General features: G+C 31.1%; 1 protein-coding gene across 2 annotated transcripts in view; it reads right to left on the bottom strand.

Annotated features, from left to right (window-relative positions):
• Nucleotides 1-1231: 1231 nt before the first annotated feature.
• Nucleotides 1232-14032, bottom strand: part of LOC130900886 (gamma-aminobutyric acid type B receptor subunit 1) — a 103778-nt gene continuing 90977 nt past the window's right edge. The window contains exons 10-15 of one of the 2 annotated variants that reach the window (XM_057811814.1): nt 13171-13420; nt 12873-13112; nt 8752-8976; nt 8535-8672; nt 8229-8322; nt 1232-6044 (exon numbers count right to left, since the gene is read on the bottom strand). In XM_057811814.1, the coding sequence (XP_057667797.1) occupies nt 6022-6044; nt 8229-8322; nt 8535-8672; nt 8752-8976; nt 12873-13112; nt 13171-13420 (970 nt within the window). In that variant the 3' untranslated portion in view covers nt 1232-6021. Of the gene's footprint in view, nt 8323-8534; nt 8673-8751; nt 8977-12872; nt 13113-13170; nt 13421-14032 lie in introns of both variants that reach the window. The other variant, XM_057811813.1, reaches the window with a different exon arrangement.

Below are 14032 nucleotides of genomic sequence, written 5' to 3'. Positions count from 1 at the left end.
AACGGACATATCTACTTGCTCAATGTCGGGAAGTTATTTGGAAAATACAGAATTTAAGCCATAATAATTGAAAAAAATTTAAAAAAAAGTCTTTTCGAGCAATAGTTTTCCAAATTACAGATATTACTTCATTTTTGTCATTAAAATCTTGACGACTCACGAAATATCATTTCACCTATTTTTCTCTACATGAATGTTTAATTTGATTTAATTTTACTCAAATGAACATTCTATTGTCATCTATTACAAAATAGTTGGAAGTAAAAACAAAATATTACAGAAATCATTTTAAATTTACAACTGGTTTAGCTTTGCTTCCATAGATGACTCTGTTGACTGAAAGATTTAATTTATTTCATCAACTATTAATAATGGGAAATAAAAGTAATATATTACAGGAAATTTAAATTTTTTAAATTTAATAGTACTTTAGCTTCGGTTCTATAGATGATGCAGTCAATTAATATTTTCAATTTATTCTATAACAACGTATATTCTATAGTCATCTAATTTTAGTAATGGGAAGTAAGAATGATAGGAAATGATAGGAAATCGTTTTAAATTTAATAATACTTCAGCTTCGCTTTCATAGATGGCGCTGTCAATTAATATTTTCAATTTATTTCATAACAACGTATATTCTATAAACATCTATTTTTAGTAATGGGAAGTATAATATATTACAGGAAATCGTTTCAAAGTTGATAATACATCAGCTTCGCTTTCATAGATGGCGCTGTCAATTAACATTTTCAATTTATTTCATAACAACGTATATTCTATAGGTATCTATTTTTGGTAATGAGAAGTAAGAATGATATATTACAGGAAATCGTTTTAAATTTAATAGTAGTTCAGCTATGCTTCTATAGATGACGCTTCCAATTTATATTTTCAATTTATTCCATATTCTGTCGTCATCTATTATTAGTAATAGGAAGTAAGTGGAAAATATTACAGAAAATCGTTGCAAATTTAATAGTACTTTAGCTTCTCATCCATAGATGACTCTACCATGTGAAATTTTTATAACAATTGTAATTATTCCATTCGTTTTTTGAGAAAGTGCGGTGAGTTGGAAGAAATCAATTAACATTTATTATCTATTACAGTGACATCTTTATTTTCGGAATAAAATTATATTACAGATATTATTTATCTCTTTCGTTAATTTAGTGCCATTTTATAACTAATTTCAGAAATTAGATGGTAGGAAAATGAAACTCGGTTATATTTACAATTAAAATTTAATTTGACATAAGAATTTGGGTAGCTGATTGGGTTTTTTGAACACATATGTCGACAGTTAAACTGCAATTCATAGGTACTAGTAATTACAATATATTTTCATTTAGGTAGATACCTACTTATACAGAATTATCAAACATTTCTCAATTTTTCTAATAATAAAGGTGGTTTCGGAATTACAAAATTATCCAGGTCCGTTCCTGAAGAGATAAATGAATGTCAAGACATTTTTTAACAAAAAAGGATTTAACGCGTGTGAAGATTCCACATTTTATGTATTATTGTTTCAAGAACTTGCCTAATTTCAGCTTCAAACGCTGTATAATTGTATTGGTACATCGTTAAAATGATGTTGTGTTCTTTTTTAGCTATAATTCGATAAAATAAAAACTTTACTGGACAATGTTTCAAATGAATTTTCACATTTAATTTTCACAAATAAAAAAAAATAAGCCGTAACGAATTTACGTATCCGTAAATATGAAAGATACACAACTATGAATCAATATGTGTATAGCAATATCGATAAAACAATTAATTATAATAAGACATAAGGATTTTTTTGAAACTACGACCCTTAAATTACATAAAAATCCTATCAGATAGTTTTGAATTCTAACCCAATAAGAGACACAGCTGCTGAACGTCTTTTTTCTTTTTATTTAGTTTTATAATAAATTCTTATTGTTATATCAAATGCCATGAGAACAAATCATAAATAAATTCGTGATTTTTAAAACATTAACAACCCCGTCAGCTGATCTGATTTATCCACCGGTCTACCAAGGTACTGACGTATCCATATTAGTTTCCAAACCGAAATGTCCTTTATTCAACCATGCATCGAAACGTAAAACAAAAATAAACGTGTAAACAGAAATCCATCTTTGAATTCGTTAGTTTCATAACAGATATTTTTAATCAAAAAATTAATAACGATAATCAACAAAAAACAGTTGGCAAACATATAAACGTAAATTGACAAAATGAAAATCCTTTTTTGGAGAACAAGAAAATTTCTTTCGTTATTTGTACTTTTTCTTCTAAAAATACTAAATAACAACTTCAATAATAAACAATTTCGCTTTAATACTTTTTTAGTAAATATTTTCGAAGAAAAAACAAATAAATCACAATATTTAATTAATTGACAATGACTATTAAATCGATAATAATATGTTGTGTGAATCTAGTTTTGTTAATGATTTGCTAGAAGAAAGAATTCATTTAAACTACGAATCAAAGTTTGATAAAAGTGATTCGATCGACAAAAAAACGCTACCAATAATTAAGAATTTCTTCAAATCTTTACTATTTTTATAAATAACTAATATCAACGACTAATTGAGTTAATAGATACTAGATGTCTTACAATAGGACACAAATCAAAAGAATTGATGACGCGTTGTCCTGACCTCTAGTGGTATGATATTGTACTATTGTAGTTGAAATTAATGCTTTTTATTGTACCTTGTATACTACTAAACAAATTTGAATTTGTGTGCTTTAGATTTTAGAACATGCAAAACTTTTTTAATTTTAGAAACGTTTTTAAACTTAGGAGGAATATTTTCTAATGTTTTTAACGATATTATTTTTGTTTATTATGATATGTTACAACTTTTTGTTTCTTTAATAATAACATGAATAAATTACGTCTGTTGTAACAAAACATTTATAACATTTACTATATCTCTTATAAAAGCGGTTTTTATTATAATTTTTGTCATTTAATGAGATAACAGTTAAAACGAAAACTTACAATATTCACCGAAAAGATAATATAAAACATTTAACCTACTTCAATCGTTCATTGTCGGATTATATAAACAGACTTGCCAAGGATGCTCGGTATCCAGAGAAATAGCGAGAAAATAATAATATCCTCGTTAATTTTTTGAATAGTTTTAAAAAATTTCTGTTTCAAAATCGATGCTTCGTCAACAACTATATTATCACAACTTTTTAGAATATTAATATCATTTTCGGTTTTTATTTTAATAATCTAGTAATATTTTGAAACAGATTTTTTCAATTAAAATTAGTTTATTTATTACTTTGTTAATATACGTCTACAAATCTTTCTCAATTAAAAATAATAACGTAAGTATTAGAAATTTGATTCAAAAATATTCCGCAAACTTTTTTGGATTATAGTACGGTCTACAAACTTAAGGAATCACCCCATAATTATGAAAATTTCAAACACGTTTATTACTTTTTGTTTTTATAAAATTTAAGAGTTTATTACTTTTATACTTTTTTTTTATTCACTTGATATAAATATTGAGTGACTTTTCTCACTATTAAAACAACACCTAAATATTGACAAAAGCTACAAATGTTTTTTAAACTGCACAACAAATAAAAAAAACTATCACATTAACGTGTATTTATACTCGTAGAGAGTATTGTTAAATTGAATAAAACTTTTTCTGCACATAATTTCAGATTATTCCAAAGAAACTTGTTTTCTACTTTTTAGTTTAATTCATGCCATATCGTATCGGATTCAAATATTTCCCTGTGGTTATAAATATACGCTGATCTGTGATTGAAGATCAAAAATGATATGCGGAAATAGTTTTATTATAATTACGTATTCATAACCGACGTTATGCTAAAATGTTCAGTAGAGTCACTTTTATCGAAGTTCAAAATAATATGGTGTTGATATAATCACAAAAATATTAACAATCTTCAAATAACCTCGAAACAATATTAAAGAATACTGATAACACCGTTTACTCACAATTACACTGTTTGAGGCGCGTTTCGATAACCAAGTTATCGTCTTCAGACAGTTTAACTTCAGTCTCTGAAGACGATAAATCGGTTATCGAAACGCTGGTCCGACAGTGTTATTCAGTATGAATATCTCCAACGGTTCCAGAAATTCCAGCTTAGTCAATATTAAAGAATGAGGAACAGTTTGAAATGAAAGATGTTTCATGATTTTATCTCTATTTCGGATTTCGTGAATCTTATAAATGAGGTGCCTAGAATCAAAAAAGTCAATATTTTTTCGAAGTTGAGTTTAATATTGTTTCTTATAGATTTTTCCATGCTGACTTTGGGGTCAGAGTTGAGGTTTAGTTGTCGCAGATCCACTGCGAATTTTTTATCTTTTATGCTTTATTTTCGACATGGTGTTTGGATTGATTTAGGAAGATTTGAAAAAGAAGGACACTATTCTTGAAGAGTTTGAAGAAGTTCTAGGGAAACATGGAACCGTTCATCATGTTGAAGTCATTGTCTCGGTTAAAGATCGGAAGTTTGAATATGAAAAAGTGCAAAAAAACCGAACTTGTGGCACTTCAAGTTCGATACATCAAAAAGGATTATGCTACAAAAGTACAAGCAGAAAAATAACATTCTGGTCCAGGATGATTTTATTTTTTAGAATTGAAATTTGTCAAGTAAAAGCTGTCACAAAACCAAAGTTTAATATGTCTCACATCAACCTTGAAGCCATCAACAAGGAGGTTAGCCTTAAAGTTGCAAAAATAAAGGATGTTGCGAAACTGCTGACGACTTTGGACAAGAGTGGAGAAACCACGATATGCTAAAATTTTATCGAGAATTGGGAAACCAAAGAAGAAGCCGAAGGTCTCAACAATAAAGAAGATGAAAACATTATTATCCATAAAGTAAAAGTTATCGATGTTTTGATAAAAAAATTGATAATTTCTTATAATTGGTTTGTTTGTGACAGTTTTTTTTGCACTTTTCCGAAAATTTCTCGAGATGGACTTGATTCTAGGCGCCTCAAATATTCCTTGATTACTTTAGACTATCAAAAAAATATTTTTTTCTATTTAATAGAAAACATGTTTCATATAATTTATACAACAACGACTAAATATTTATGAAATTGACTTATAAGTACTACCAGACTAGCAGTACATTTCTAAATCATTTTTTTGTCACAGCAATTTTATTTTTCATTTACTAAAAAAGTAGAACGAAATAATTTTGTCTGAAGAACTTTAATCTGGACATTGTTTTATATCCTTGCAGGATACCAAATATTTGGGGCACGTTCACGAAGTTTCAGCACGTTTTTAAAACAGAGAATCTTTACACTATATTCTAATAATGCAATTATTAGTCAAATATTATTACTTCGAGTGGAATTCTTTTCGTTCCTTATAAAAAAAACCCATAAATTCGTATTAAGAACGTTTGATTATTCGATTATCCAAAAACCCTTCTTGTCGTTTCCAAGATATCATCAAATCTAAATTTTTATACTATTTTTATCTAGTATTATATATTTAAATGACTAATATCAAAATCGGCAAGTGTGACAACACGATTTTATGGAATTTATATACATAATGTTGAAATACGTTAACGCATTGTTTTCTAAATAATTAGGAAAGCTTAGCATGGTGCAAGACAATGTGATCGGTTGTTACGCCAAAAGTAACTAGACTTCTCCCTAGAATTGCAACTTGCATTGCATTGCACGTTGTATTGCATCATGCTAACTTGCAATATATCAATTTTAACACGTCTTCCGTTCTACTTTTCTAAAATAAAGAATTTTTTTTACAATATTTACGATTTTCTACAACAATTTTTTAATATTGTCTGTCTTTAATTTAACTAAAACGTATGCACAAAATATTCAGAGTTTCATAAAATTTTTTTTTTATATATATATTCGATGTTTTATCGTTAACAAAATCGTTGAATTTTATAAAACTCCGTTCCGCTTTCCTTCGGATACCTACCAAAGCCGACACACTCTATAATCTTCTCGTGGACCTATTTTCTTTCGTCATTTGTATCTGTCAAAAAGAAAAACATCTCACTCCCAAAAATCTAGTCTAATAACAAAGAAAAAATCTCGTTACAACAAAAACATCAAGAAACTGTTAACCGAAAAATAATGATATGGAAATTTATCTATTTTTTGCTGGGATACCAAATTTACTGGAATTTTGGGAGAAACAGATATTTTTCTTTCGTGTTGATGTTATAACGAGATCGAAATTAGTTTCATTAAATACGTTTACTAAAAAAATTAACATCATACGAGGTTCAATCAGTTTGGGTATAAATATACGTATTCAAAAAACCGTACATGATGAAAATATATTGTTAGTTGTTACCAGTGTATTTAAATGATTGTCAATGTCATTTAGTTGCTGTATTTTTAATTAAATAACAATAATAATTACGACAGTTATTTATTCATTTCAAATATCAATAAATATATTAAAGTCCTACAGAAAATTTATTAGTAGAAGAAAAAGTTTCAAAACATGCATCGTAATTGACATATGAAGATGTGCCATGTGGGATCGTGTAAAATAGGGGGAATATATCCAATAGTGAATTATTAAAATAGACAATACCCGTCTGGAAACATAGTACGTGGAGTAATAATTATGGAAGTAGAATAAGATTGGAAATGACGTGGTAAATATTGCGTATTTTAATGTTTACTATAAAAATATTGTGCGTTTAGTGTATTCATTTTTTTTAATCCATCAATAACAATATTTATATTACAAAATATCTATTATAAAGGGTTTTCCAATAAGAGGTATTATTTTGAACAGCCCGCTATTTCGGTAAATGTCACTTTTGAAGCTGTCATTTTTTGACATTTGACAAGTAGAAACTACGCCATTAATGAAAATGGAAGGATACACGCTTCAACAGCACATTGAAATTATTAAAATTCACTATAAAAATGGTGAAAGTTTGGCAGAAACTAAAACATTTTTGGGTCGACGTGAAGCACCTTCTCGGACCGCAATACAGAAATTGGTGGAAAAATTTGAGCTGTTGGGACAAGTTAGTGATGTGAAGAATAAAACCCGTGCACGTCGCTCAAGAATATTGCTGCTGTAGCCCAAAGTGTTGAAGAAACCTCAGGTTTGTCCATTCCTCGTCGTTCTTTGGAATTATCCATTCCACAAACGTCATTACACCGTGTTTTGCATAAAGACTTGGGTCTTAATGCCTATAAAGTTCAGTTAACACAAGAACTCAAGCCGGCCGATCATCAACAACGTCGTGTCTTTGCTGATTGGGTCCTTGAAATGCATGAAAATGATCCGGAATTTCATCGAAAAATCATCTTAACTGATGAGGCCCATTTCCACCTTGGTGGTTACGTCAATAAACAAAATTGTCGATTCTGGGGCTCGAAAAACCCAAGAGTTATTGTTGAAAATCCTCTCCATCCTCAACGCGTGACTGTTTGGTGCGGTTTATGGTCTGGCGGTGTCATTGGACCTTACTTTTTCGAAAATGAGGCTGGAGCAATAGTTACGGTGAATGGATTGCGCTATCGAGAGATGATTAATGATTTTTTATGGACGGAATTGGATGGTATTGATTTGGACAACGTTTACTTTCAACAAGACGGCGCTACGTGTCACACAAGCAACGAAACCATCGATATTTCACAATTGTCCACCGAGATCTTGTGATTTAACATCTTGCGACTTTTTCCTTTGGGGCCACGTGAAAGATAAGGTTTACACCAATAGTCCAGCATCGATTCAAGACCTCAAAGATGGAATTCGTGAGGCTATCGAGGACATAGGGCAGCCGCTTTGCAATTTGGTTACGGAAAATATCATGAAAAGGATATGGTCCTGTAAGCGCAGTTGTGGCGGCCATTTGGCTGATGTTGTGTTCGATTATTAACGGCATACCTTCCTCTTTATATTTAAATAAACATCCGATCATTTATCTCAAAAAATGGCATTTTTCTTTGAATATCAAAATAACACCTCTTATTGGAAAGCCCCTTATTTTGGAGAAATGAATCGAATCAAATATTGGTTATAGGATGGTATAAATGAAATATAGATATTACAAATAACTCTCGCTAAATTCGATATCGGACTGACTGCACCTCGATGATCTTGTGTATATAGAATGCCCTCCACCGAAAGCCGAATCAGATGTACCCGCGTCAGTGATAAAATCTGCCACTATGAGGCAGTCCTTACCTTGAATGATTGCAGATGGCGTAAGTAGTCCGCTTTTACTGTTCAAATCTTTTTCAGCTAAACGTTCTTTCAAAAGTTTGATCTTTTCTTCTTTCTATAAAACATTTTTATACAAAAATACAAAATTAAGAAAAAAATTTTCATATAGAATGAAGAATTTATGATTAATTTAGAAAATTGAAATTTCAAAAATGATTATTATCAATATGTAACTTTTGAGTGGATAGCGATTTTTGACGAAAACGAAAATTGAATATTTTAGATATTTGGAATTTTCTAATATTATTATCTAAAAATCCATTTTACCTGCGCTATTAGTCGTTGTAATCCTTCATTTTCGCTAAGTAACTTTTGGTATTTTTCTTCTTCTTCTTTAGAAAGACCCGGATCTGGGTTGTACTTACTTTCAGCCTTATCTTTCGGATGTCTTATCACTTCGATAACCTAAATGATTCAATGAAAATGTATATAATTTCGAATACATATGATATTTTTCTAGAATTTATTGGTAAAAGAAAAATACCTTAGGCACGAATATGAGAGCCATGCTGAGAAAACAGCAAAAAACAATCGCTAGTGCCACAAATGCATAACTGGCGTCTTGTTGACTAGCGATTACCATCGTTACCGGTGCTGTGATCAAGCATAATATAACAACGTTGTAGATGCTCATTCCAACATATCTCGAATCGTTTATTTGTTTTACTTTCATCGATCTAGTTTCGTAAGCCAAAAATAAACCGAAAATCTAAAAAAAAATTATATTCAAGTTATCCTTCTCAACAAATTTCCGGGTAGCTATTAATTTTAACTGGATTTCTCTATTAGTTCCTTTTAGGGAAAGCTCGTAATCAGTTAAGAGATGGGATAAGGTTTCTCGATTCCTATAAGTGGCAATAACTCGCTCTTACCAACCGAGAGAAGATGGATGAAACTTGTTATGTTACGATTAACTTCTAACCGACTTGATACTTCATTCAATCAACCAAATATTATAAAATTTCACTTTCAATTCAAAAAAACTTATAGATAGTAGTTGCCAAATATCAATCTTGTTTATTGCGATTACCGATAATCTCTATAATATCGCTAATAATATTAAATTGTCAATAAATCGATTACATAATGACGTTCAATTTGATAATTATTGACGCGTGTAAGTGAAATAATTACCAGAGGCTTCAATATTGGAATTGGGATAAGAGCAAATCATTCAACCAAGAAATCACACTGTGATTAGAGGATTCATTACTATGTATACGTTCCTATTGATTTTAGATATTAAATTAAAATATTTTAAAAGCAACAAATGAGTAATTTATTTATTAAACCGCAAATTTTTTCTTCGTATCATATCATATCCACCTGGTAAATTATTTGAGGTTGCTAACGTCTATTAAATTTGTTATGGAACGTTAAAGAAATAGACGTTTATAGTCACTATACTCCTATACTTAGTCCGAGGAGAAAAATTACATAAGAGGCTTTTACATCGGTATTTCAAGCACCGAAAAAAAATTTAACGTCACAAAATCACGTTCGAGAAATATTATGTTTTTCTCAATAATAAATAATAAAGGAGATGTATAAAAAATAAGGTCTACACAAGCGTAGTCGATGATGTAACCGATTAGGCCGATCAATGTCTAGTTTTCACAAATTTCTTTTGTTTCTGGTTCATTTTACTATTAACTTATTCTATGAACAGCTTCAAAATATTACAGAATCACTACCACAGAATGAATCGATAATAATCCTTGGAGATTTTAACGCACGCATTGGTAACGAAGTGATACCAGGCGTAAAACAACGCTTTAACGAAAATATATTGAACGACAATGGGGAATTGCTGATGAACCTATGTTCGCTATGTGATCTAAGAATCAACAACACCTTCTTTGATCTCAAACCACAGTACAAATCCACTTTCCGTAACTCCCGGGGACAACAATCAACAATAGACTACATCGTAACCAATAGACATATACACCCCGCACAGATACAAGAAGTAAGGACATTAAACTCCGCGAATGCAGGAAGTGACCACAGTTTGCTTCTGGGAAAAATCAAAATGAAACTTAACCTGGGAAGGAATAGAGAACCAAGAGCACACACAGAAAAAATAAACATCGAATCCATGTGGGACACAACCATAAAAGAACTATATAAAAACCGTTTAAAAGGGAAAATCGATAAAAACCCGATAGAAGAAAATGATGATATTAACAACAGTTGGAAGAGATTAAAAGAAAATATCATAGAAGCAGCAAGTGAATCGCTTGGAACTCGGACTATAAGACCACAAAAACAAGGAACGAACAAAACATTATGGTTCTCCAGCAAGGTCAAAGAACAGTGCAAAAAGAAAAAGAAAGCGTACTTAAACTACATGTCGTCACAAACGTCAGAAGCATATAAAGAATACAAGAGAATCCGTAACGATACAAAAACACTAGTGAGACAAATGAAAGACAACTACTGGGAAACCTTCTCCAAAAGAATGGAAAGCGACTTCTATGGGTTACAATGAACAACAGGGTTTCAGATCGGGAAGATCCTGCACGGACGCAATATTTGTCATAAGACAAATAACGGAAAAATCGATCGAATATAATCGACCAGCTTTCATGTGTTTCATTGACTTGCAGAAGGCCTTCGATCGAATACAATTAAAAGACATAATACACCTTCTTTATGATAGACAGATACCATATAATGTCATTAAAATAATCGAAAATATATATTCAAAAAATACAATCCAAGCAAAAATAAATGATGACCTAACTGAACAGATACCTGCAAATAGGGGCATTAGGTAAGGGGACTCTCTCAGTCCGCTCCTATTTAACATAGTGATGGATGAAATCATAAAACAAGTACGCAAACTAAGAGGATACAAAATGGGAAATAAAGAAGTCAAAATCCTGTGCTATGCAGACGATGCGGTACTGTTGGCGGAGAACGAGGACGATCTGCAAAGGCTACCAATTTAACAAAACAGCAAAAAAATTCAATATGATAATATCAGCGGCAAAGACAAAATCAATGGTTACTTCCAAGACACCGATCAGATGTAAGCTTGTGGTGGATAACAAAATAATACACCAGGAAATGTAATTTAAATATCTGGGAATCGAAATATCTGGACACGGAGACGTGGAGACGGAAGTAAGAAACCAAGCTACAAGAGCCTCAAGAGCAGCAGCATACCTAAATGACACAATCTGGCGAAATAAATACATTCGAACTGAAGCAAAAGCCCGCATTTACAAGACCGCAATCAGACCTATATTATCCTATGCAGCAGAGACCCGACCTGAGACCTCTAAAACGAAACGGATATTGGAGACTACAGAAATGAAAATAGTTCGAAGAATAGCGGGAAGAACACTACTGGATAGAGAAAGGAGTGAAAACATAAGACGAACATGCGGGATAGATAACATCAATGACTGGGTACTGGTTAGAAAGATAAAATGGAATGAGCACATTGACCGCATGACGGAAGAACGAATTGTGAAAATATCAAGGGACAAATCACCAGCAGGACAAAGAAGCATTGGAAGACCTAGGAAAAGATGGAGTGACAACCTCCCAGGTGACTGAGCAGAGGCAATGACGTGAAGAAAAACAGGCAATGATGCCTATACACAGCAGGAAGAAGAAGAAGAAAATCAGATTTGTAAAAACTATTATTTCAACTAACGTATTAATCATTTTATTATGCAATACGCCGTTGTTAGTTATTTTTTTTTGGCTGCTCACTTTTCACTCTACTATACTCAATTTATACATATAATCAATTCGAGTCTTTTGAGCGTCGGTGCAATTTAAACAAAAGAAACTCCACTGTTGTGGAAGAACAAACAACGGGGTCTGGTTTCGCGTAATTTACGCCAACATGGGATTAGTTCAGATTATTTTATCGAAAGGAAATTGACTAAACCGCGAATAGATAGTACAAGAGATTTTAACAAAATTTCGAATTGTTTGACGAAGAAATAAATGGGTGATTCCGTTCTAACTGTGATTTTTTGTATTCAAAATTTCAAGATTTTAAAATTTAACTTTTCTAACTTTTTTATGCATATTATTCATCTATTTTACTGTAAAAATAAAACTCTAAGAGGAATTTACTACAACTTCAAAGTATCACGAGCAAGACACAAATGTCGGATTTTGAGTTCCACGGTACTGACTCATTTATCCACGGTACTGACATGGTAACTTAAGATATTAAACAACAAGTGCATCAATTTTCCTCAGTTTGATCATAAACATTAGAATTTATAAGGTAATTAGTTTAAATCATTTGTTACGACAAAAAAAATTAATAATTTATCGGTAAATTCTAGGAATGGACATGACACGGTACTGACATTCAAGTGATGTAGTATAAGTTTTCTTTAAGTGGCAAGTTATATTGTATAAAAATAATGTTTAAATATCTTAAGAATTATTCAATTAACACAAAATTTTTATTAATTGATTATTAATTAATGACTAGTACAAAAAAACAATACAGGACATTGAATATCACAGTTAGAACGGAATCACCCAAATACCTTTTTCTATTACGGTTTTCGCTTATTATACATCCAGATCAAGGCTATTTTATATAATGTATATGAAATATATACTCACCAAAACTAAACCTTTATAAGCATAAATAACAGATAACCAAACGTTATTGTGTTGGCTTTCGCAGTGTTCTAGCTCCGGTCTAATTTGAGCGTCGTCCAAAGCTGAAACGGGAGGCTCTAATGGAAATATTTCGATGCGTCTCTGCAAAGGATCCAACAATTGCCAACTGATCATTATAATAAAATCAATCGTCAACAAGCCGGATACCATAGAGTACAGTTTCCATGGTTGAACTTTTTTCTAAAATATATTTCTAATTATATAAACAACTATATTTTGTATCGTATGATATCCTCACCATTCTCACTTTGGGATCACTTTTAGCTTTAGTAGTAAACCTATGGACTCTCCAAACTTTGCTGAACATGGCTCCGAAAGATAAAGTAAAACCTGTCGATAAGAGCCAGGCTCTCGATTGACAAACCAGAGGATACGCTTCGGGATTAACGAATCTTCCATCCAAACCGAGTAGAAATACCGCGGCGAGACACACTATTATACCAAACAACATTATAGTATTACAAATCGGATGAGAAGACTGAATCACCCTGTAACATTAAAAAAATAGATTTATCTGTGTAATAATTTATCATTTTCAAAAACCCCGCTTTTTGGAAATGAGTAAATTTTAGAATGTCATGACGCACTCTTAAAAAGTAGCTAGAACAAGCGAATCCGTTTATCTTGGACCGGATTAAACGATGCTTATCCATGTAAACTTTAATATTATTTCCTGCAAATCTTACACGTTTATGCGGTTTCCCAACTTTCTGGCAAACGCTGTAATTAATAACGGCATTCCTCAAAAGTAATTGAAGCGAATATTTAATTAATTTCTCTATACATTTGAATGTCGTCTATGAATATTCTGCGCGCATAGATTTTAATTTAGAAAATTACAAATAAAAACATAGAATGTTAACAAAAAAATGATCATAGATCTTTTTTCGTAACTTAGACAAATGAATCGAAAGTTGACAAATAATTGTTATTTCACGCTTTCTATTCACATACAGATTCTTCATTCAACAACCTCTCCTTTGGTAATAAGGTGATTCATAATGATGAAAACGGCACATTTTTCCTTTAATTCTAATTCATTTATAAGGTAGTACTGATAATCATTTTGCAGAACGCTTCGCAGCACAAAAATTTATGAG

Source organism: Diorhabda carinulata, chromosome X (assembly GCF_026250575.1).
Source record: "Diorhabda carinulata isolate Delta chromosome X, icDioCari1.1, whole genome shotgun sequence".
In the NCBI taxonomy this organism is placed as follows: domain Eukaryota; kingdom Metazoa; phylum Arthropoda; class Insecta; order Coleoptera; family Chrysomelidae; genus Diorhabda; species Diorhabda carinulata.
This window is presented reverse-complemented; position numbering and strand designations above follow the sequence as displayed.